This window comes from Erpetoichthys calabaricus, chromosome 12 (assembly GCF_900747795.2).
Source record: "Erpetoichthys calabaricus chromosome 12, fErpCal1.3, whole genome shotgun sequence".
Lineage (NCBI taxonomy): Eukaryota > Metazoa > Chordata > Cladistia > Polypteriformes > Polypteridae > Erpetoichthys > Erpetoichthys calabaricus.
This window is the reverse complement of record NC_041405.2, coordinates 106,908,949-106,926,103: the sequence shown is the minus strand read 5'-3', so window position 1 is coordinate 106,926,103 and position 17,155 is coordinate 106,908,949. Positions and strand designations below refer to the sequence as shown.

General features: G+C 39.4%; 1 protein-coding gene across 4 annotated transcripts in view; it reads right to left on the bottom strand.

The window, feature by feature from the left end:
- The window catches only part of si:ch211-26b3.4 (connector enhancer of kinase suppressor of ras 2), a 597,975-nt gene that overhangs the window by 256,437 nt on the left and 324,383 nt on the right, over nt 1-17,155 (bottom strand). For all 4 annotated transcript variants that reach the window (XM_051935079.1, XM_051935080.1, XM_051935081.1 and 1 more), the window contains exon 7: nt 14,461-14,520. In XM_051935079.1, coding sequence (XP_051791039.1) covers nt 14,461-14,520 — 60 coding nt within the window. The remainder of the gene's footprint in view (nt 1-14,460; nt 14,521-17,155) is intronic.

The window sequence follows — 17,155 nt, the reverse complement described above, 5'->3', positions numbered from 1 at the left end:
CACCAGGCCAGGTGGTGGCAGGATGCACTAAACCTTCTCCTGTTATCTCTACAGAACAGCAGCAGGAAAACCTGTCTGACTTATCATTGAAGATGTTATTACATTAGGGGGCGCTGTCGCACCTCCAAACCCGCAAACAACATGCCAAAACACCAGGTAAAAGTCCGAATAATGAATTTATTATAACAATAATGTGCACAAAGCACCTCCACCTCCACAATACTCAATAATAAATCAATAAGCAATACAATAACAATAAATCCTCCTCTCCACCCAGCAGCTCTGTCACACTCCCACCCAACTCTGGCTCAGTCTGCTGGGTTTCCCACAGTCCTTTAAATAGTCCTTGACCTGGAAGTGCTTCTGTCCCTCAGTCCATGTTATTCCATAGCACTTCCGGGCCAGATGAAAACTCTTCTTTTTCTTCAGCCTGGAAGTACTTCAGTTTTTTCCATCCCCGTGACTTGGAAGTACTTCCGGGCTATACGGGAAATAAAAATCCCCTTGTCTTCCTGCAGCGTCCCACAGCGGCTCCCAGGGTCCTCAACAGGGCTGTGAAACCGAACTCCATCTCCCACGGTGCCCTGCAGGGAAGACGCTGTCTATTGGCCTGGATGTGTCGGCTGGGATAAGTTGCCGGCCGTCCATCTCAATGTCAATTCTGGTTCTGGTGCCTAGGACGATGTCACTGCTGGTTTCTGGCACCGAGGATGACATCAGAAGAAGGCCACTTCCGGTCCCCCTACATCACGTCCAGTCTTTCCATTTAAAACTTCCATCTTCTTCAAACTCAAACAGTTCATGTCTGGACTCCATCGAAGATACTTCTGTCTTAAAAACAAAACCCAATGCAGCTAGAGATAATACACGAGTGGCTGCCCCAAACCTTCTTAAGTGTGTTGAGTCTGATCTTTTTATACTATATATATATATATATATATATATATATATATATATAAAAAGTAGCAGTTGAGGCTTTTGTCCACCTCTTGAACCCTCAGGTACCACTCGAGACACGAGGTAAAAGTACAAGACTTATTTATTTTGTTGTCACACGGTGCACCAAGCACTCTCCACACGACACTCATAAACCACTATTCTCTATAAACCAACACAATCCTCCTCGCCCAGACACTTTGCCACCCTACCTCCCAGCTCAGCTCAGTGTACTGGGCTTCCCACAGTCCTTTTATAGCCCCTGACCCGGAAGTGGTTCCTGGCACAACCCACAAGTCCGTTTCCTTCCAGGTCAGGGCAAACAGTCCTCTTCTTCATCCCGGGAGCACGTCGTTTCCTCCAGTCACATGACTGTGACGCACTCCCGGGTTATAGGGCACGCAAGAGCCCACTAGCCCCCCTACAGCGACTCCCGGTGGCCCCCAAGGTATCCAGCAGGGCTGTGTGTATAAACTACAAAGTCCATGAGGCCCTGCTGGAAGTCGGGGCACCATCATGCTGTCCGGAGGGCTCCTCCTAGCGGCCTGGGGGTGGCGACTGGAATCCGTAGCCGGTCGTCCATCACAATATATATAGTGGTGGATGGCCCTTTGATACTGGATCCGGGGGAGCATCAATGGGATGCACACTACATCCCCCGGAACATTTGGTGGCAGCCCCCCTGGGTTGCATCAGGGCAAATACATTGGAACACCAGAGCTCATCCCTGTTGGGCTCTGTGCCCACCACCAGGGGGAGCTGCAAGGCTTCCTGAGCCCAAGTGGGCAGCAACGCAGCTACACGTGGAAGTGCAGCCTAATCTAGGTTAATTGCCACCTGGAGTACTTCCGGGTGAACTATAAAGAGAGCCTGCAGGCACTACTCAGGGCGCCAGAGTCGGGAGGAGAAGGACGAAGCTGCCTGGGAGGAGTAGTGGAGGAAGAAAAATATGGTTTGGGGTGATTTACTTTGTGTGTTGTTTTGGGACTGTGTTTGGCCTGTGGGACATGGGGAAGTCGTGCCCCACGGCTGAAGAAAAATAAAAACCCTTTTTCATTTATTTTTACATGTGCCTCCGTTGTCAGTCTGTGTCGGGGTGACACCTATATAGCACCTTTGCCACTATATATATATCAGGGGCTTCTACAGTCATATAACTTTGACAATGGACATTAAGAAACACACCCTAAAATGTAAAAAGGAATTTTGAAAGCTCAACAGACAAATATATTTTCACATTTTGTGGTTGTTCTACATTGAACTGTGAATAGTACATTTGCCATACTTATGAAATTGTTTACAGGTCTGAAATTAGGCCATTCACTTAGGTCATTAGATAATTGCAGTTCACTTGGTATGCATGGAACACCAATAGAGGAAATCCTTAAAAAAATAAAAAGTAGTTGAGCAGCACTGAAGTAAAATGATCTAAATCTTTACAAAACCACCAAAAAGTAACAATATTTGACAAAGCCCAGTTTGCATAGCAATAAGGTCAACACCATTAGGCAACAAGCACTTTAAGTCCAGAAACATCATCTCAATCTGGTATCCATGAGAATGAGATTCCTCTGACCTTTCAAGCTGTACTAGAAAGGTGCCAATTTGTTTCAAAAGTGGGTACTTCGTTAATAAATCATTTTCCTGGTAAATGTATAGATGCTCATTAGCTTGTCCCGGCTGGTGAAACAATAATCTAGTGATTAAAAAAAAAGCCCTCAGCTACAAATAAACAAACAGCCAGTTGTCCTGCCTCCTTTTCATTGAAAGTGCACTAATTAATAGAAAAACACAATCTCTCTACTCTCTGGCAAGAGTCAGCCTTCAAACACCAGCCATTGACATGTGTCTGGTACTCCAGTGGCATATAACGACTGAGCTATCAATTAGGTACCTGAATTAAAGACTAATTGGATGCTTCTCTGAAGCAAATGAAAACTTAGTGGCAGAGTTCCTTTTTTCACCTTGCAGTAGCTCTACTGTAGTAAGGCTTTTCAAGAGGTAAAAGCAATTGCAGCGAAGAAAACATTGAAAAGGATAAAAAAAAACAGAGTAAGATACAGAAATCATGGAAGACATTAATGTTTACCCTTTCATCATTTAAGACTGTATTCCTAAGGTAAACAAGTCATTCTCAAATATGGTAATGTAAATTATAGTTTTAATACCTCAATGTAAATTACATAAAATACCACAGTACCTTAGGGTAATTATTATAAAATTAGAAATAATATACAATGTAGAGAAGGTGCAGTTGCTCTATAAATCTAATTTTGTTCCCACAGCTTTACAGCTGGGAGCCTTAGGCCAGATTTTAAAGGCTGTAGGCCATATTAAAGATGATGATAGCAAATAAATATGTAGGTTGTCTATATGTGTGATGCCTTGGGTGCCCATAGCTGTGGCCATCTGCTGCCTTCTGGAACACTTATAGTCAGAACCTAAGATGGACTAACGCAAATGAGGACAAAACAACAGTTATATTGCACAATGGTAAAAAAGTGCATATTTATTACAGAAAAAGAAAAATATAAGCATCATTGTGCAGTTCAAATAACTATACATCAATAAAAAACTCCTTAAGAACAGTACCTTGAATAGTAAAAAATTAAAACATTTAAAATCACAGTCAGGCATACTTCCTCATTTGCCAGTGAACCTCACATCCCCTCTTTCTCGCTCAACAGTAAATCAACAGACTTGAGACGCCAAGGGCACTGGTGTTCTTGGCTCCCTCCCAGCCACCTCAGCCGGCATCCGCTGTGTGTTCCTCAGAACCTGCTCTACTCACACTGCCACTTGTGTCGGCATCTGCAATGCTCCCAGAGCCCTCATTCTCCGCCTGCTATTTCTAAACACCAGGGCTTGATACATCATCTCAGAACGATACTCCCCCGGACACATCCACTCAACCATCCCTAACTCACTCAGGTTGTCATAACTGGCTTTCTGGACATATGTCTTCCTCTATTTCTCTTCTGTTTTCTCTTCACCTCTGATCTACTCATACCTTTTTATAGTTTTAGAGTGTAGCTGCTTCCATAACCTATCATGGAGCACTAATGATGGATGGCCGTGCCAATTGTGCTCGCGCACATGAATGCACAATCAGCCATTTCCCCCATTAAGCACTCTGTGGCCAAATGGCTTTCCTCCCACACACACCAACACTGACAGTGTCAGAGCTGCATTATTCTTTAAAATAATCTGCATCCACCATACCCATCAATCACGCCTTGACCCCCAGAGACACTTCACCACACCATAATGTGATCTTGGTAAAGTAACCTGTGATGGTGCATTATAAGAAGTAAGGACTGGCACTTTCTGTCCAAAACCTCTAATGGGAAACTTACAGTTCAATATGGTTCCAAACACAGTCCATCAAGTTTAGAGCAAACATATTGTATTACAAGTGAGAAAAGTGCTTGACCATTATTGTCTTTTCTCCAATCACAAACAAGTAGTTTTGTGCACCACACTTCTCTCCCACCTGTGATTGGTGTTTTTAACTCATTTTTTTGCACCTTTTTTTAGGGGAGTTTTGGGGATCCAATGAAACAGAATTTGTCATTTATTTCTTTCCAGTATTTGGTTTTAGCATTTAGGCATCACCTTTTTGGAGCAATCATGTTAGTCATTGCTACAGAAATCCTACCCATATCCACACAGAAGTGCACAACGTGTGACTTCATTGGTGTGTCATTGTGTAATGGTCGGCACATGCATTCAATAGTCATCCAAGATTAACATAATAATAGTGCTGGTATGTGATTCTTGCAACTAAAACTTTTCCTGATTAACAGACTTGGGGGTTTTTTGACTAATATTTTAAACTTGACAACAGATTGGAATGATTCTTGGTAATGACTCCAGCTTAAATTTTTGAGTACATTTCATCTCCTGATCCTTTTAAATTAAATTCTTACTATCTTAGAGTCAGTACACCACTAAGCACACAGTCTCTCTCTCCTTCTCTTTCCACACCTTTGCAGCGCACTTTCATATCACTTTCAGTTTACACAAATCCAAAACTGAAGTGCATTTTAACTACATTATTATTATTATTATAATTACTAGGGGGGCCAAGCCCCCTGGTGCCTTTGGCACCTAACCCCCAGTTGCGAACTGGTAGGCCCTGGTAGGCCGCTTCGGTTGCACCTAAGTTGCGTAGTTTGTTCCTGTGAAAGAAAGTTTACTCGATCAAAAATAAAGTAATTTATTGAATTAAATTATTAAAATAAATTACTGAAATAATAATGATTTATTGAAATTAAAAACCACGACTTTCTTGATATTAAAAACCACGACTTTCTTGATATTTTAGTTTATAATTTGAAAACGGAATAAGAATCTGAAAATCTAACATCATCACATTAAAGTTCGATAAATTCTGAAAAGAATGATACCAAACATATATATGTAGGTTTTAAAATAAGCCCAATTTAAAGTGTGGCAAAAAACATTACATAAAAACATCACATAAAATTGCTGCACAAAATCGTTGCACTTTTAGGCTTAGGATTATATATATATATAGAGAGTAGATTATTATTATTATTATTATGCATTTTGCTGCTGTCATTATCCAAGTCTATTTACCTCATCTTCAGGCTGTTATGTTCTGTTGTGACTCTTGCCCTGGGGTTTGCTTTCTTGCATCTTTTTAAATTTGTTTCTGCAATTTTTTTCAGTTTAAATATGATTAATTAGTTGTGCTATCTGTCTAAAATATGTTGAAATCCAACCAATCAATGTAGTCCTCAGCATATTCACAGATTCAGTCACCCCCCCCCCCCCCCACACACACACGCACACACCCCCACACACACACACTTGTCCTTTTATTAAGGTAGATTGGTCAACTATTGTTTAACTTTTTGTTTTCTTTAAACTATGTAAATTGTTAAATTGTTTTCTGATAGTGGAGGAGTGAGACCCCTAATTTACAAAGGGTGTTCAATTATAAACATGAATTTTCATGCTTTCTTCTTATAAAGAGTACAAGGTAGACATGACTCGTTGGACAAACACATGTATATCTGAACTTGTCGTTAGTAGTGCTAGCTGCTCTTTCCCTCGATCCTGTCAGTTGTACTCAATATGTCAGAGCAGGAGGTTCACAGTAGTGAACTCAGATTTATTAGAGACTTAAACATCAGTCTGAGACTACAGTGTATGATTGTTGCAAGTCATTCAGAAAGGGACAATCATCTCTTTGGTCCACTTAAGGAATTTTTAGGTGGGATGAAATACAAGTCGAATGAGGAGGTTATTGACACTGCGCAAGAACTAGTCAACATGCAGTCCAAACACTTCTTCTCTTCTGGAATTAAGAACCTTCCTGAGCCCTGGAACGTGTATTGCAGTGGCAGGAGACTACATAGAAAAACACTTTGTAAAGTCGTTGCATTGTATTCAATAAATAAAGTATAGCTCATAAATTCCTATTTATATCTGAACGTCCCTCATAAGTCCCAAGTGCCATAGTTTGCCATTGTTTATGAACTATTCAGAAGCTTTCAGGCAATGTCCACACTATTAAGTTTTCATTTAAAAATGGTGCTTTTAAACTAAAATGATGTTCGTCCAGACTAGAATGACACAGACGTTCACCAACACTGGTCATGCACACATCTGCAGGAAATCCATTGAAGGGGTGGTAACCCTACTGTCAATGGTATTTATTGCAAAACTATAGCATGTATGTAGTATTCAAATGTACAAAACACAATTTAGATGCATACAGATAAGCAACACAACAAGCGCCATGGAAAGTAACTCTTCTATATGCACTATATAAATTTTTTGTCCGGGAAGAATGACCAGTATGAGAATAAGACAATAATGTAATTGTAATGAACAAGATCCAATCAGGAAAGGGACAAGTAATAAATACAAACAAATCAGAACATGACTACAGTTTGTTTGAGGTTGCATTTTCAAAAGTATACGGTTCTGAAGAGCGACTTCAAAAGTGTTCTTTCTTGGGGGTTGAAAATGGCAGGGTAGACTAACTATTCATAATGTGGATGGGGCCTCAGTCTCTATTTCAGTGGAGTGGATGGTGTTAGACTTTGTTCCTACCCAGTTATTAATTTCCCAAATGCTTTCATGACAGAAACTGTGGGAAGTTGGTCAGGTTCTTGAGAGGAGGGCACATGGATAGAAAATCAGGTTAGGCAGTGAATAGTTGAAGCTTGTTGAAGAAGGCCCAGAGAGGCAACAGTATTATTTGTTAATTCATTTGTGTTCTCGTTCTATTTGGCCCAAAGTTGTTTCTTAAAAAAAAAGTATTTTTAATATTTGTGATTCCATTGATATTATTAAAGATATGGAAACATGGTATTTGTGTGGCCCTGCAGTTAATGTACATTTTTTTTTACTTTCAGGTGACGTCTTTTTACAGTACCTTTCTCTTTTTTCTTTTTTTTTGAAGATTTTTTCCTGAACTTTTTTTATTATTAATTAATAATTCTAAGATTTGGCTTCTGGCTTGTTACTATAAGTTACTATAATTTACTGTTATAAACTTGTTACTATAACTTACTGCCTTTCAAATGAGTTGTGAACTTGAGAGATGTCATAGGTTGAGCATTGTGGATTTAAAAGGTACCTTACATCTGAAACATCTGAGACTGTAAGAGACTCTGAGTATGTAAATTGGGATATATTAAATATTCTGGTACTCAGCTGGCAGCACTGCAATCAATACAACCAAAGGAGCTATCTCACACCTTATCGGAAAAACAGCTTGTTCAAGGATGGTAAGGGCGAAGATCCGGAACGAGAACAGAAGATGGAAAGGATTCAAAACTTGTCAACTTCCATATTACGTGGAATATCTGATCACTTTTTAAGTAAAAAGAACTGTCACATCTAATGGGAAATTATGATGAGATCAAGTAGTATGGAATTTTTGTTACTGTGGCAAACTGGCTCAACCCTCCTATTTCAGATGCTACTTAATGCTGGACAGGTTTCAGCTGATATGATTAGATGGAGTGGTAAAGGCAGCAGGGGGTCTGGAGATTTATGTGAGTGAGAAATATAAGAGACAAACACATTACAAATAAAGCTAATGCAAACGATCCAGACGTTGAAATGCTGCCTGAATAAGTCCATGTGACTTCAACCAGGCAACTTCGAACGGAACAAACATGTAACAGCATGTGGACACAGAAATCAGCTACTAGCTGTATTCAAATATTAATGTCTTTAAATGTACAAAGGTTTGATCATCTTACTGATATAATAAACATACAACATATGTATACTGTATAATTATTTTTCTCACTTCAGCCTCTCTAAAGTTTTAATTTTCCCTTGGCAAAAAATAATGTCTATCTATCTATCTATCTATCTATCTATCTATCGTGAAAGATCAGCATTGACACAGATAGACACAGGACACACAGAAGTCAAAAATACACACACATTTATTTTCTCTTCTCCTGCAAAGCACAATGCACACAGTGCACAAACCCCACAATGCTCTCTCCTTTTTCCTTTCTTAATTCTTCTGCTTTTCTTCTGCTGCCTCCACTCCTCTTAAGCTCCATCCTCTACCTCCTGACTCCGGCTTCCCGAGTGGAGTGAGGCGGCCTCTTTTATATTGCACCCGGAAGTGCTCCAGGTGCTCCTTGACTTCTAAGCTCCAAGCCCGTGGCCCTGATGTAACCCTTGGGGCTGTCCTCTCTTGCCCTGGGGCAGGTACTGCTGTTGACATGTCCTCTCCCCGGGTCCTCTCCTTAAAAGGGCATCCTAACCGGGCAAGGACTTCGGCCGTCTGTCACACTATCTATCTTTCTTTATTCAAGGACATTGAAAAATCTTACCCGTGTTACTTCACTTTGCACAAAAGGAATGTTTGGAACTCAAAAATATGTTAGTTTCTTTTGACAAATCCAATATAAATTAAATAATCCTTTAAGACAAACATTTTTGTGAACTATCCAAAGCGCCTAATTCTTTTGCACAGTACTGTGTTATGATTATTTTTCGACACCATCATGTTTGGTTGCTTGCATCTCCATTTTTACTTATGTTTGTTTGGAACTGCTATTCAGACATGTACAAGGGGGCTCCGCCCCCTGCTCGCTTCGCTCGCCTACCCCCAGCGTTTTGAAACCGCGGCCGCTGGGCAGCCACGTGTGAGGATGACGTACGTTTAATATGGAGCGTTTGCCCGTGTCACTCTGGGCCCCCCCCCTGTTAATCCGGAGCTCCGTCCGTACTATTATGCGGTGCACTGTGGACTACTGCGGACCCCGTAGTGTTTCCCGTTTCAGTTTGTATCTTGGTCAGTCGAGCTTTTTTTTTTTTGAAGCTTTAGAATTCCGGTGTGCATTATCTGTAACCTACTGTCTATGTGTTTGGCCCCCTCATTTAACATGTTTATGACGTTTTACTTTGCTTTCTACTCTGTCTTTCATTTCTGATCTTGCTTTATTCTGCTTTTGTTTCAATGACACTTGGTCCGTGGTGAATATAATCCATCACTGTAATGTGATTCACGTATGCTGTATAGTTTGGACGTGTGAGGATGACGTATGTTTAATACGGAGCGTTGGCCCATGTCACTCTGGGTCTCACTACTGTTACTACGAAGCTCTTTCCGAACTATTATGCGGTGCATTGTGGAGCGCTGCGGACTCTGTAGTGTTTCCAGTTTCAGTTCGTATCTCGTTTAGTCGAGCTCTTTCTTTTTGGAGCAGTGTCTGCGTGGTCTGCGGCATTTCAGACGCACGTTGTAGGCGCCTGCGTTCATTAATTATATCTAGGCAGGCGCATGTTTGTATCTCGGTTACTCGAGCTGTGTCGTGTTGAATCCGTGCCTGCTTTGCCTAAGCAGTTTGAGACGCGCGTTGTAGGCGTCCACGTTCATTAGATCTGTCCACGCGGGCTCGGTGTCGAAGCTGTGTTAGTTGTTGAGCTGTTTGGTTTTGGAGCCGAGACAGTTTTGCTTCCGCGGTTTCAGACGCGTGTCCGTACCATTTCGGGTTTGATGAATGAACCTTTGTGGACTCCGTAGTGTGTCACGTTTCAGGGGCGGGGCGTTGACTCCTCTTGTTTTACTATGTCTCTTACTGCGCTTTCACCACGCATTAGTGCCATTCACAATATGGCGGCGACGCCTGCGCCTTCCGTATTATGTCGGTTTTTACCATGCTGTGTAGGCGCCTTTGCCTTTTGTACTTTACCGCGCCTTCTGACGCACGATGTAGGCACCTGCACCTTCCGGGTCCGCCCCCGCTGTGTGGTGTGGACGTTTAACTGTCGTTGTTTCTGCCTTTTATATTCTGTATCTCGGTGTGCATGTGTTTCGTGCCTAGGTTTTTTTGAAGCTGTTGCATTCCAGTTTTTATCATCTGTAACCCGCTCTCCATGTGTTCGTCCCCGTTCTTTAATCCCTTTATAAAGTTTGACTTTGTTTCCTACTCTGTGTTTTATTTCTGACCTCGCTTTATTCTGATTGCGGCATGTAAGACGGTTCGTAGTTGTTCTCGTTTTACTCTGGGCAGGGGGGCTTTGTTCTGTAACCTGCTCTGCATATATTTGTCCCTGTTCTTTAACCTCTTTATGACGTTTTACTTTGTTTCCTACTCTGACGGTTCGTAGTCTCTCCCGTTTCACTCTGGGGGATGGGGGGCTTTGTGTGGCACTTGCGCAGTATGTCTTTTGCGTCCACGGGCAGGTCCCTGCGTCCATATCCGGTTTACCATTCTCGTTTAGTAATATGGATGACACCTGATGTCAACTCTGTGATGGCATAGAGAGTCAGTACTGGACATTTCAGGGTCATCCAAGATTTGGACAAAGACCTAGTTAGTGAACATATTTCTAGTGTCTTCATAGTTTACGCTTTGCTTTAGTTTTAGGACTACACAATTAGGGTTTCATTTTTGGTTAGATGTCAGATTGGACTCCTTTTCTGGTTAACAACTTTAATATGTGTGCAGAATATACCACACAGAGTATATGCACACTCTATCTATCTATCTCTTTTTACAGTCATTTGTATGATATCATTACTTCATTTCATGAAAAGCTCATCTTATAACTGCAAAGAAATTTGTTGTCAGAGTACTTTGTACAACTGGTGGATTGTAAACAGGCTCTGAGGCTAAGGATCTGCGCTGGTATCCCGAAGGTTGCCGGTTCGAATCCCCGTCACTACCAAAAGAGATCCTACTCTGCTGGGCCCTTGAGCAAGGCCCTTAACCTTCAATTGCTCCAGGGGCGCTGTACAATGGCTGACCCTGTGCTCTGACCCCATGGAGTATGCGAAAACTAACAAATTCCTAATACAAGAAATTGTATAAGGCGAAATAAAGAACAAAAAAAAAAAAAACAATAAATGTTTGATTCCTACTATTGTCTGCCTGGAACAAACTAGTAATAGCTGGAAATCTGACTATGTAGGTAATATGGATTTCATTTTGTCTGCTTATACAAACATATGCTGGCAGAGAAGAAAAAAAATATAAAGAGTATACTGTATTTATAAATAAGATATAAAGTGTATGAAAAATGAGGCATAAAAGAAGTGAGCCAAAAAATGTAGATAGGAAGAGGAATACAGACAGGGAGTGACTGAATATGTCTTTTTTAGCTCAAAAATGCTCCTTTATTAATCAATCAATTGGCAATGCAGATTTCACTAAACCTGTCCTCAATGCAAGGAAATACATTCATTAAAATAAAGAAATGTGTAACTATTTTAGTGAAGAGCAATAGTAACAAAGTGAGGAAAGAATATCAAGACAAGCTAAGGTGGACTTTGAAAAAGTGGGAACATGAGCTACAAATTATACCAATACAAGGGAAGGGCAAAAAAGCATAAAGGACATCAAGCAACTTCAGTGTATTACAGAATACGTCACATGAGTACCTAAGGGAAGCACTAATCACTAGATGAGTTATCAGTTGCCTAAAGGAATAAACCAGATTGTAAGGGTCTTCCAAGATGGCAATCTTGTTTGTTCCATAGGGAGCCTTATAGTGGTTAATGCTCTTGATGGCGATATATAAGATAAATAATATTTGAGGATGGGGCCTGACTGGTGCTTCTATGCTGAGTCCTCCATGAGAGCAGTCAAATCTCGGTGTTTTTTCCCTTCTCGCCAAAGCATGGGGTCAGTCTCCCAGGTAACAGAAAAGTTGCATAGCAACAGAAGGCGTTGGGTTTTCAATCATTATGATGCTGCAGAGTTAACTACAGCTGCAGTGCTGCTCTTCGGAGGAATCAAAGAAGTTGGTTGCACAAATGCTTGATTAAGGGAATGTGTTTCTGCCTATTTGACCTTATCTTAGAAAAAATATTAAAAATAAAAGAAAAAAATAAGATGCATTCAAAATATTATGATTAGCTAAGGTTGAGACTTTGGCTTCAGAGCCTTAGAGGAGGAAAGAATATTGATCTATCTGAATGGAACTCTCTTTTAAAAATTATATGCCTGGAAGCTTATTTTAAACAAGCACAGCTGTTTTTGTGTTTTGGTATATCCCAGCCAACCCTCCGGAAGAAGACAGAAATTATTAACTGAAAGTCTCACTGCAGTGGATATATTAAACATCTATTTTTAGATATGTGGTACTCTTCAGGTCTCCAGAGGTTATTCTGGTTAATGGACCAGTAGGTGCTGTGATAATGGGCCTGCCAGCTTGATTTCTGATCACGATGAGTTGGTGTGTTGACTGGTAGTCTGAAGAAAGTGCTGTGATTTCACAGACATAAAAATATATACCTAAAATGTTGAGAAGTAGCAAGGTTAATTAGCCATTAGTGAAGGAGATGGTTAAGGCATCAATCAACTGCACATTGCTTTTCATAGTTCCATCTCAAAGGCTTGACAAGTGGACTTAAGGCTGAATCTTAAGACACACTTAATAAACTGAGCATGTTAGATTTTAAAATCAATACAATATCTTAATCATTTACCATCTTCAGCATTCAGTCCAACAAAGAGCGAGAATCACAATGTTCATTATGTTTCTTCAGTTTGTTTGGGGGCATCCATATTATTTTGACTATTCACAACATTAGATCTTTGTATGATATGTGACCTCAGATTAGATCATACATTAACACTTTAGAAAAATTTATAACTAACAGAAAATGCCAACATGCTCTGAAAAATAATGTGGCACCATATAGCTAGAATGTACACCAGTCAACAGACTAAACAGCAGTCTTGTCATAACTAAAACTCTCCCCTTTATCTACAGGAGCTCTGGAACTCCTTTGCTGTGCTTCGCCAGCTTAGACGGTAATACAAAAAGACAACCAGATATTATTATGTGCTTTAAATTTAATGCAATGCAATCAGAGCTGAAGTCATGAGTCTGCGGTATGTGTGTATGTGTGTGTGTGTGTGTGTGTGTCGAGTGGAACTGCAATGAAAAGCCCCTTATTTAAAACAACACAAGGCTCCAATGAGCTTGCCATTCAACTTTGTCAATTCCAGACACCTCACTCTTGAATTTCTGACTTCTTGCTGTCATTTGAAATCATTTGCTTGTTTCAATATACATATTTAAACAGACTACAGGACCGATGCTACACTTTTCACTGCATTTTGCCTGTATTAGTCAACATCTCAAATTCTAAATACATTAACCTCATGGCATTAATAGAAAAATTAGAAAAACATTACATGCTAAGAAGATGATGATTATGCCAACCAATTATTGTAAGCAAAAAATGACTAAACAAAATGTTGGAGGAGCATAGTGGCTCAATGGTTAGTTCTGCTGCCTTACATCTCTATGTCTTTAGTTCAATTCTCAGCATGGTCACTGTGTGTGGGTAATTTTCATATTTCTCACTGTGTTAATTTGTGTTTTCTTCTACGCCGCACTTGACTGTTACCCACTCTACAACTAATTCAGAAAATACAGTATATGATTGGGCAAGCTGTGGTTTCCACCTAAGTAGCCATCTTCTAAATAGGTTTTCCTTCTAAATTGTAATGGATAGCTAATATGTAGTTCAACTGCATTGACTGCAAGGAAAATTCCAAGTATTGATTGGGAATCCTGCCACTCAATCACTCATCCATGCTGGCTACTCTATAGTTACCATTTAACCTAACATGTACATCTTATGAGAGAAAAAAGCAATACTCAGGGTATTCCCTTGTGACTACAAGGAGACTGTCCTAACTTCACTTAGACAGTGACTGGGCCTGGTTTCGAACTGGTCTAAGTAATATACAGCATATTAACAAGACCATCCTTTATGTCACTCACTTGCTTGTACACCCAATTGGCAAACTACCCATGTTCTTTGATCACACAGCTCATCCAATTAAAATCTCATCTTCTAAGGAAAGGAAGGTGATCCACAATAGTTGACAGAAGGTGCAAACAACATCAGAACTAATGGGTGAAACACAGCAGGGTGACGTTATTTACAAGTGATTAAATGAAACTTTCTGACATTTACAGAGTCAAATGCTTGTCTAAGCTTACACTGCTGTTCAGATAGACAGAGTCAACTTTTTAATTGCTGTAACTCACGTTTTCTGTGGTTCCTGTGATCACATGAAGGCCGTCATAAGTGGATTTGATGTACATTCCCTAAAGATAACAGAAGAGAATAGAGTAAAAGACAGAAAAATCACACATGAAAGGGGCTATTTTACTGGAATATTGCTTATTCAACTACTTGGTGCCACAAAAGATATGTTTGTCTATAATATTTTTAATATATATTTTTTCAGTTTTTATTCAATTTTTGATTTTGAAGGTGTGCAAAAAACATGCAGACACAAAAAGTGTGTATGCATGTCCCTATGGAATTTAAACTCTTGCTTTTATATCTGTCTCTCACTTCAACAAATACTGGAGATTTTAGCACAATCTGTACAGTATATGTATTCATTTCTAAACTGTTAATTAAAAGAATTTGAGTCACATGCAATGGGAAAATATTATGGGAAAGGCGTTCTCCCAAGTAATCCAACCAATTAGCAAGCGTCTATCTATTTTCTAACCCATTTACATAATTTATAAATGTCTAGAACTTGTGCTTATTCTGGAAATACCGTTTGCAAGGCAGAAACCAACCCTCTACGTGACACCAGTTAGTTGAGAAACATATATTCCTATATTTCAGCTCAAAGTAATTTTACAAAATAAAACCATGTAACATTCCATACAAGCAAATCAAACTTGACAAAACTAAATTCAAATCAACCCCCACCTAATTTTATAAACCTCTAGTAAACCTGACTTGTACAAAGTGAGTTGGAAGCTAGATGGATGAATTATTTTTATTTTTGTAATAAAATCAAATATTACAACTCAGACATTTACACAAAGTATAGAATGTAGTGCAATTTTATAAAGGATGCATAATGATAATTAAGTTACACAAAAGTTCTATGTTCAAACCACAGCATGTTTTGCCTAGTGAACATTTCTCCATTACTTTTAATTAAGAGTTTAAAATAAAACATTACACCATGGATCTCTGAATTTTTTCCATGGTCTTGTTGCAATCCCAATCATGAAGTACCACAAAGTCCATCCTGTAGGCAGTTCTCTACACATCCCTCTCATTTATTCTACAGTGATTCGTCAATGAAAAGGAAAATTAAAAATGACCACAGTCATCTCAATTGATCAAGTCCCTTGTGAAATCCACTTTACTAACTATAGGGTCACAGAGAGTTGGAGCAGGAAACAATCATGGGACTATCCTTCCTAAATAACTAACCTTCCAGTTAGTGACAGCAGACAATGTTGTTAAAACAAGATAGATTACTTGTGTGTACATTTGTGCACACGTGCGTGTATGTGCAATGGAGGTCAGGCTGCTTTATGCTCAGGACACATATGGCATTCACTGCCTTAGACAGGCAAACAGTCAAATTAAAGACCTGAGCTATCCTGCACAGTCACTGTTCTTGTTCTTTCCTTCCGGCAAATGGTACACGAACATTGTCAGTTGCACCAGTAGATTCAGGGATAGTTTCTATAAGGAGAAAAATTAAACTATAACAAACACTGTGTAGAGTACTGTGCAAAAGTTTTAGACACTTAAGAAAAAAATTCTATATAGCAGGAATGCTTTAAAAATGCCATGATTAGCTATTATTAATTAATACACTTTGTAGAAAGTACAGTAAATAGTAAAAACATAAATGAAATCAATTTAGTGTGATCATTCTTCACCTTGAAAACAGCAGCAATTCTCTTTGGCACAGCTGCACGCAATTGGTGAAGGCACTTGTGTGGTTGATTATTCCAAGCTTCTTGTTAAACTTGCTACAGTTCCACTACAGACTTTGGCTGTCTTACTTGCTTATGTTTTGACAAGTAAACCCAGACTGGCTCAATGACATTGAGATCAGAGAGCCATACCATCTGTGGTAGCATTCCGTGCTCCACTTTTCTCAACAGATATTTTTCATTTTGAATTTACAGTTTAACACTTGCAGTTTAAACCACCATATTTACCACAGCCTGATCTTTTCAGTATTGTTGTGCTTTGGCCAGTTTTATTTCCTCTACATGGCTGTTTCTGTTAATCACATTGGTTTAACCTAAACATGACATCATTGATCACAACACCCATTTGTTAGGGTTTCTTAATCAAGCACCTGTGCTATACATTATATGCCTATAAAGATCTTTTTTAACTAGAAGTGGTCTATTACTATGTAGTGCAGTTTCTTTATTCAAGGACATTCAACTATTTGACCGTGTTACTTCACTCTGTGCAAAAGGAATGTTTGGAACTCAAAAATATGTTGTTTTCTTTTGACTAATCCAAAAGAAATTAAATAATCCTTTAAGACAAACATTTTTGTGAACTATTCAAAGCACCTAATTCTTTTGCACAGTACTGTGTTATGATTATTTTTCTGACACCATCATGTTTGGTTGCTTGCATCACCATTTTTACTTATGTTTGCTTGGAACTGCTATTCAGACATGTATGACACCTGATGTCATCTCTGTGATGGCATAGCGAGTCAGTACTGGACATTTCAGTGTCATCCAAGATTTGGACAAAAACCTAGTTATTGAACATATTTGTAGTGTCTTCCTAGTTTACGCCTTGCTTTAGTTTTAGGACTATGACATTGGTTCTTCATTCTTGGTTAGATGTCAGATTGGACTCCTTTTCTGGTTAACAACTTTAATATGTGTGCAGAATATACCACACAGAGTATATACACACTTTATCTATCTATCTATCTATCTA